Below are 8395 nucleotides of genomic sequence, written 5' to 3'. Positions count from 1 at the left end.
TGCCGGAGGATGTGGCTCTCTCATTGTCCTCAGAGCAGACTCTCCAGCTCCGCAACCACAAGAGTGGCTTCTGAAAAATTCATCATGAAACGGAAGCATGCAAATCTATCAGATTCCTATGCATCTTGTACCTCCAGCCAATAGAAAGTGGCCTACTACGTCGCAGGAGTTATTGCATCTGTGTTCAATACCTGGAACTGAATGCACTGCAAAAATTCACAGCCTGCCAACAAAAGAAAAGCAAGTATTAGGCGTATTTTATTCCCAGGCCTTTCCTGGAAGCCACATAACTACCCTATGAGAGGATAGCCTGTCCCATAATATTAAACTTGAGGAAAAGCTATAGTTATTCAGCAGCGAGGGGAAATGTATTCTGCACATGCTTAGGGACACTAGAGCACTGTTGCTTGACATTCTCCCAAGCCGACAATGACAAGGAGCTCCAGGGCAAACCATAGAAAAATGCATCTAGTCCACTTCCTCCCCAACAAAGAGGTTTTGAGAACTTGCCATGTGACGGCTCGTCAGCATAAAAGAAACATCCACTTCACTGGAAGCCACACATGCTCCATTTCAAAGTAAGATGAACTCTCCTTCTTGCAGCTAGAATGAATATGAAACAGCTATGGAAACTAGGATTTGGAGTTCAAGTCACTTTGCATTTGGGGGGAGAAGTTTAACTGCTGGCAGCAAAAGTTTGCCTCTTTTCCTGCGCAAAGTGCAAAGGAATGCAAATGATTGTCACAGAGAGAAGCAAGCAGATGCAAGCCCAAGCAACTACAGTCATAAAAAGATAAAGGGACCCCTGACCATTAGGTCCAGTCGTGGCCGACTCTGGGGTTGTGGTGCTCATCTCGCTTTGCTGGCCGAAGGAGCCGGCGTACAGCTGGTCATGTGGCCAGCATGACTAAGCCGCTTCTGGCGAGCCAGAGCAGCGCACGGAAATGCCGTTTACCTTCCCGCTGGAGTGGTACCTATTTATCTACTTGCACTTTGTGCTTTCTAATTGATAAGTTGGCAGGAGCAGGGACCGAGCAACGGGAGCTCACCCCATCACGGGGATTCGAACCACTGATCTTCTGATCGGCAAGCCCTAGGCTCTGTGGTTTAACCCACAGCGCCACCCGCATCCTATCCTTTAGAAGCCTTTAAAAGGCAGACAGGCATGTATTTCCAAGGAAGCTGTGAAGTAATGGATCCGAACTTCCAGAATGTAGTTTATAGGGGTTGGATACCGTGCTTAAGAGTGGTCATGATGACTAACTTAAGTCTTGTGATTTCAAAGGATCTACCCTAAGCGTGACTAACTCTGGAGCCAGTCCTATCCCCCCACCAAAAGTTTAGATTTGCATACTGTGAGTTGCCTTCAGTTGGGGGGGGGGCGGGGGCGGGGGCGGGTTGAGAGAGAGAGATGGAAAGCCGGACATTTCAGAATACATCCAAGTAGGTTTTTCAGCCTGGCCACCCCTGACCTCCATACCTTGGGAAGAAATCATAGAGCAGTTCCGCGAAGAATAGCCCCATACCACCAGAAGACAGGGAGAACAGAACAGCACGGCCCTGGATTCGTAATACATTATTAGTTGAAAGTAGTGTACACTGCACATGAACCTCTCATCTCTGTTTTCCCTTGCCCTTGCCAAAAAGGCATCACCGAAGGCACTAAACATTGCCGTCTCTGTTGTCTAATTATAAACCTAAGACAAATGCCAAAATCTGACTGGTCTCTTGAGCAAAACAAACTCTGAATGCATCTCTCTCCCCCCGCCGCCCCTAGAATTCGTATTGCTCTGAGCAATGAGAAAAATGGGAGGCCATTTAATCAGAACAGCCCTGTCATTTAGCAACAATGAAGAACCCTTCAAACAAGGCTGTATGCAAAGGATCCTTTTTCAGAGATTTGAAGGCGAAATGATTTTGCTATTCTTGCCTCCCAAATATCCATATGCATGCATTCCGCCCCACCCAAAAGACTATGGTTCTCTGGTTTAAGCAGCTATTTCAGGTTCTCACAGCGCTTCCAAAAGCTCACAAAAATCTGTTTGTCCAGTGATGAAGGCATTACGGCCTGGAGTTGGTTAGTGAGTGGGTGTTGATAATGCCAAGGTTGCAGGTTTGATTCCCATATGGGACAGCTACATGATTCCTGCATCGCAAGGGTTTGAACGAGAAGATCCTCAGTCTCAACTCCACAGTTCTGTGGAGAATTATATTAGAAAGCTTCATTGCCTACCTCCTTTAATTCTCTGAAAAGCTGTCACTTCTCTACAATTTCAGTTCCTCCTATGTTTGAAAAACTAGTGTAGAAAAAATAAGCTAAGCACACATCAGAAGTTAAAGAAATGATAAGCTAAATATCCAGATTTTGTGACACTCCAGGCAAGCGCTAAATACACGGCTGGTATAAAGTTTTCTTATTGCTTCCAAATTATGATCCCTCCCTCTCTCTTAGTAAAGCAGTTGCTGAAGAATTGTGCTAGGCATCACACTTTCGACACTTAAAAAAAATTTCAATATTCCCATCCCTGTTCATGAGCTTCTCTAACTTTTTTTGGCGGGGAGGGGAAGCACCTCATTGTCAAAATTCAGGAAAATCTAAGGTGAATTTTTTTTTTTTTTAGATCTGCAGGCCGAAGGGGAGAAAACAAACACCTTACAAAAACACCCAGAATTACCAACTTTGTTTCCTTTTAATATAAAAAGTATAACTGAGATATCCAATGTACAAATACCAAAAATTGTGCATAATAAAATGTACCATAATGCTGTACACACAGTGTAAACCGTTCCAACGAGAATGATTGGGTTTTTTAAAAAAATAAAAAAAAATAAAATAAACCCAGGTCTTCTCCTGACCTGGAAGAAACAAGAAATAAATGTTCTGGAAACACTGGAATGTGAGCACAAACTCTTCTCCTCTCCCCCGCCCCCACCCCTTTGGAGAGTGTCCTTTGGCAGCCCCAAACACCCCTGAACTTAAACAAAGCCAAACATTTTATTTATGGGAATTCCTTCGGCATTCAGCGTAAGCAGCACAGCATTAATTCCCAGGCAGGGCAGCGTCAAATCCAGACCGAGGTTTTCCCATCCCCTGACTTGCTGCTGCCGCTGCTTTTATTTGAGCTGCCCTTTGGCTTCTTCTCCTTGGAGCAGGTCGGGTTGTTCTGGTTGTTGTAGGCTTGGATGGCGAGGTCTAAGCGTTCCTGGGCGACTTTGATTTCCCGCTGGAGGGTCTCCAACTCGGTGGGGATGTTCTCCTCGTTGCTCCCGTATTGCTGCTCTTGGGCGATGTTCGCCTTATTCTGCTTGTAGGCCATTTTGGCGTTGGACAGTTCCGTGTACTGGATCTGGTCGGGCTTCACCGCGATGTTGTAGCCCGGAGGCGCGGATGGCGTGTTCCAAGTGAACGGGTAGTTGTACGTCCCCGAGTCCTCCAGCTCTTTCTGCTTATTGTTCAGCGTGTCCCGGATGGTGCCGAACCCCAAGTGGAGCATTTCCCACACGTTCAGAAGTAAACACAGGCAGCTCACGCCGTACATGATGAGCAGGAAGATGGTTTTTTCCGTAGGCCGCGAAATGAAGCAGTCTATCGTGTGCGGACACGGCTTCCGGCTGCAAAGGAATCTCGGGCTCACTTCGAACCCGTAGAGGAAATACTGGCCGACGAGGAAGCCGATTTCAAAAACAGTCCTGCTCAGGAGTTGCAGTATATAAATCTTCATAAGGCCGTCCTCTCGGATGCGCCTCCTGCCGTCGTGCTTCACTTTGGTCGGAGGCGGGTTTTCCTTGTTCTCGCTCTCCAGCTCAATCTCTGGGTACATCATCGGGTCCTCCTCGTGGTCGTCCTCAGCCTCTTCCAAGCCCCGGTGTTGTTTCCACCGCATGGGGAAAGGCTTGCTTCGGAACTTCCTCTCCGTTTCGCCGTGCTCCACCATCCGGGCGATTTTGTGAATGGCGTAGGCGAGGTACATCACCGAGGGAGTGGAGACAAGGATGATCTGGAAGACCCAAAAGCGCACGTGGGAGAGCGGGGCAAAAGCGTCGTAGCAAACGTTCTCGCAGCCCGGCTGTTCCGTGTTGCACACAAACTTGCTCTGCTCATCGTAGTAGATGGACTCCCCTCCCACGGCGGTGAGGACGATGCGGAAGACGATCAGCAGCGTCAACCAGATCTTCCCAACGAACGTGGAGTGGTTGTGGATTTCTTCGAGGAGACGTGTCAGGAAACTCCAACTCATGGTGGTCAAAGGCTGTTAGCTAAGAACAAAAAAAATAAAGGGGGGGGGAGAAGAGAACGTGGCTATTAATATCTCGATATAAACAAAGCAAAAGCCCTCTTAATCCCCAAGCCACTTTGCAAGAGGGCAAGGAATCTGAAGCAGAAATACTGCAAGACTGGTTAACGTGCAAATAGTGCAAGGAAATGAGGCTTGTCCTGTTGTGCCGTGAAATAAACTACGAAAACGCACCTAAGAATAAATTTCCAGCTCTGCGGAACTTTCGTCTACCAACATTTTGCATATACTTGTTTCTACCATTGCATGTTATCCTGTACTTATATACAGTGGTGCCCCGCAAGAAGAATGCCTCGCAAGACGGAAAACCCGCTAGACGAAAGGGTTTTCCGTTTTGGAGGCGCTTCGCAAAACGAATTTCCTATGGGCTTGCTTTGCAAGACGAAAATGTCTTGCGAGTTCCTGCAGGTTTTTTTCCCTCCCCCCCCCTTTTTCTAAGCCGCTTTTCTGCTTATCCGCTAAACCGATAAGCTGCTAAAAGCCGCTAATCCCGTCAATGGGCTTGCTTTGCAAGACGAAAAAACCGCTAGACGAAGAGAGTCGCGGAACGGATTCTTTTCGTCTTGCGAGGCACCACTGTACATGAGTAATTTAAGCATTCTCTACATTTCCAAAGACCAGCATAAAAAAACCCCACATTACACCCCAACTAAGGAAAAGGCCGGTTCACACAATGGAAAGGAAAATTATTGCCAAGTGGTATTTTGAAATTACCTGCTGCTGCTATGCATTATCTATTTCACTTTGTGTTTTTAAACTATGTACAAATGTGGATTTGAGTGTGTGTATTTACTCACAAGCAGGGTATTTATATAAATCACAGACTGATTTAAATTATTACAGTGGTACCTCGGGTTACAGACGCTTCAGGTTACAGACTCTGCTAACCCAGAAATAGTAACTCAGGTTAAGAACTTTACCTCAGGATGAGAACAGAAATCGTGCAGCAGCAGCGCGGCGGCAGCGGGAGGCCCCATTAGCTAAAGCGGTACCTCAGGTTAAGGACAGTTTCAGGTTAAGAGTGGACCTCCAGAACGAATTAAGTTCTTAACCCGAGGTACCACTGTATTTAAATTATTATTTAAATCACCAAGAAGGAGACTGAAGCCTCCAACATTCCAATTAACATATTTCCTAAGTAAGCATGTATAACTAATTGGTAGTTGTAACCGTTAAAACGTATCTGCTTATTAAAGCATTTGTACTTCCTGGGCTCCAGGCTCATGCAGCTAAGGGCCAGATCTCAAGGGGATCCATGAGGCTTTGGGTCCAGTGGATCCAAACGGCTTAACAAAGCTTGGGCTTAGGGTTCTAAGTGAACAATGCAGTCTATATCTGAACTGGCCCTAAAGCAAATGCTGCCTGGGTGTCAAGAGTTTAAAAAGTCATAATTTATAACCCCAAAAGGCATGTTATTTAACATTTGATAACTCAGTTTAAAGCAGGAGTGGGGAACTGCAGGTCTAGGGGGCCAAATGTGCTTCTGTCTGGCCCTGAAAACTTTTTCTAGGCCATGCGTACCCCATCCTGTTCTACACCCTTCTCAAGTAGTTATTCCTGGTTGGAAAGCATCCTTGAGCAGTGATGCTGCTTGCTTAGATGGAAAATGCAGAGAATGGTGTTGGTGTGTGTGAAGAAAATTAATTTTGCATGGCTAGAATATAGCCTATTGCAGGAATTCCCAAAGTGCAGGGCGCACTAATGTTCCGCAGGATCCCTTCAGGTGATCTGCACTGGTAACTCTGCACAGTCATGTACTTGGAAAAGGATGCCCTACTGCTGTATGCCATCCTCTGGTTTTCAAGAATGTCCCTAGCTGGGCAGTGTTCAACATGGTTTGAAGGCGGTTAGGGTAAAGGGACCCCTGAGCATTAGGTCCAGCCGTGGACGACTCTGGGGTTGCGACGCTCATCTCGCTTTATTGGCCGAGGGAGCTGGCGCACAGCTTCTGGGTCATGTGGCCAGCATGACTAAGCTGCTTCTGGCGAACCAGAGCAGCGCACAGAAATGCCGTTTTACCTTCCCGCCAGAGTGGTACCTATTTATCTACTTGCACTTTGACGTGCTTTCGAACTGCTAGGTGGGCAGGAGAAGTGACCGAGCAATGGGAGCTCACCCCGTCGCGGGGATTTGAACCGCCAAACTTCCGATCAGCAAGCCCTAGGCTCTGTGGTTCTCTGCCCCTAAAGAATCGGGTTTACAGTTAGGACCCTGCACTGTTGCATGAGGCAAAGGTGGCATTGGTAGCTCAGAGTACTGTTAGGGCTGGGCGATATATCGATATATTGTCCAAAACCAGTTTGAAGTCCATATCATAATATCAGTTTCATGGTTTTTGAGCTGGCACTATACTGCGAATCATGGTGTCCAGGGGTGTGCCATGCAAAAATCACAATGTGGGGGAAACCGGGAAACCAGCCAATGTCTTCATCCTTGTTTTAGACATTGTGATATATTGGTGCATCACAATGCTTGGCTGGTGATATAATCATGATGTTGAAAACCAGATTATCGCCCAGCCTTAAGTGCTGTATATCAGCACAGAAGCGCAGCCAACAAATAAAGGAAGTGTATTTGTGCTCTTCATGGAAATTCCACCTAGCCAAGTGGGTCAAAAGTCAGTCTAGTGTAAGTACACAAACTCATAATCTAGGGAGACTTGGTTTCAAACACCCATTCAGCCATGAAGTCTATTGGATAACTTCAGATTGAACCCAATGCTCCCTCACAGACTTGTTAGGTATAAAACAGGCCTGAGAAAACTTTATGTCTTCCACCCTGATCTCTGTGAAGTTAAGGATGAGCTAAAAATAATAAACAAGAGCTGTGAAGTTGTCCAATCCTTTTCTTTAAAAGAAAAGGGGGGAAAGGCTTAACATGTATGTACCGTGCAGAGAAAACATTACAGCCAAGAGGCAATCCAAACATGGACATGGGCAAGTTAACCTTCTCCAATCCTAGGCCCTTATCTCCCATAGAGTATGACTCTTTTTTTAAAAAAAAAAAAAAAGACAGAGAGACAGAAATATCTTTCAGGAGACAGGCCAACACGCCTTATTAGGCAAAAGATTATATTTATGGGCGAAACTCTTCCACTTCCAAGGCTGTTTCAGCAGAGGAAGAAGCTGCCTAGGGAGACTGTGAAGTCAGTCTCCTTCCTCTGGCATTCACCCCAACCCTCAAGGTCTCATGCTCTCTTTACCATTTTAAGGTGTCCACATACATGGAGATTAAAACAGTCTTTTTTCCGTAATGGGAGGCTGTAAAACCTACAACCGGGGTTGAGTTTCCGTTCCGTATTTTATCCCAAATGAGCTATGTTCACATGTGCTGCTAAAAAAAAATCTTGTGTGTACAGTAGTACCTCGGGTTAAGTACTTAATTCGTTCCGGAGGTCCGTTCTTAACCTGAAACTGTTCTTAACCTGAAGCAACACTTTAGCTAATGGGGCCTCTCGCTGCCGCCGGAGCACAATTTCTGTACTCATCCTTAAGCAAAGTTCTTAACCCAAGGTACTATTTCTGGGTTAGCAGAGTCTGTAACCTGAAGCATCTGTAACCTGAAGCGTCTGTAACCCGAGGTAGAACTGTACATGTGTATCTCATGTGAAATGTGCCAGGCAGAGCAGTTGTAATGGGGGCACAGAGAGCCAGCATTCTCTATGCCAGCAGAAGCTAGTGCAGAGATGAATTGCCCACCATCCTAGCCACCCCCAAAACTAGCAAGGAAAGGAAGGGGCGGCTAGAACTGCAATCCTAGCCATTTAGATCGGCCTCTGGGAGAGGGTCTCCTCCGAATCCCATCATCAGATGGTTGTACTCTCGTGTTTTGTTTCTTTGTCTCTCGGAGAAACGAACAAGCCATTTATTCAGCATGCATCCTGATTTACACAACCCTTACACAACAGTTAAAACTACGTCTGGTTTCCATACTGTTACAGGCCACCCCAATTTCTGCTGAGCAGTAGCAGAAGATTCCAGGGGTCTTGGCACTCAACCAGAGTTTCTGTTTCTTTGGGGGAAATTGAGATGCAGCAGAGAATAGTGGCTTTAAGAAATATGGTTTGTTTGCAGAGTTTTATGGAGACAGAGAACACTGGG

General features: G+C 46.2%; 1 protein-coding gene and 1 long non-coding RNA gene across 5 annotated transcripts in view; one reads left to right on the top strand and one right to left on the bottom strand.

Moving 5' to 3' along the window:
• Positions 1–2671: 2671 nt before the first annotated feature.
• The window catches only part of GJC1 (gap junction protein gamma 1), a 36131-nt gene continuing 30407 nt past the window's right edge, over positions 2672–8395 (bottom strand). For all 4 annotated transcript variants that reach the window (XM_081838107.1, XM_081838105.1, XM_081838104.1 and 1 more), the window contains exon 2: positions 2672–4257. In XM_081838107.1, the coding sequence (XP_081694233.1) occupies positions 3063–4238 (1176 nt within the window). In that variant the 5' untranslated portion in view covers positions 4239–4257 and the 3' untranslated portion in view covers positions 2672–3062. The remainder of the gene's footprint in view (positions 4258–8395) is intronic.
• Positions 4284–7130, top strand: LOC309328360. Its single transcript, XR_014150815.1, has 2 exons — positions 4284–4551; positions 4866–7130. It is a non-coding gene; the product is annotated as an uncharacterized lncRNA (long non-coding RNA).

This window comes from Podarcis erhardii (genome assembly GCF_964252035.2).
Source record: "Podarcis erhardii genome assembly, chromosome: 13".
Classification (NCBI taxonomy): domain Eukaryota; kingdom Metazoa; phylum Chordata; class Lepidosauria; order Squamata; family Lacertidae; genus Podarcis; species Podarcis erhardii.
The sequence above is the reverse complement of the archived record's forward strand: the minus strand, read 5'-3'. Positions and strand labels throughout refer to the sequence as shown.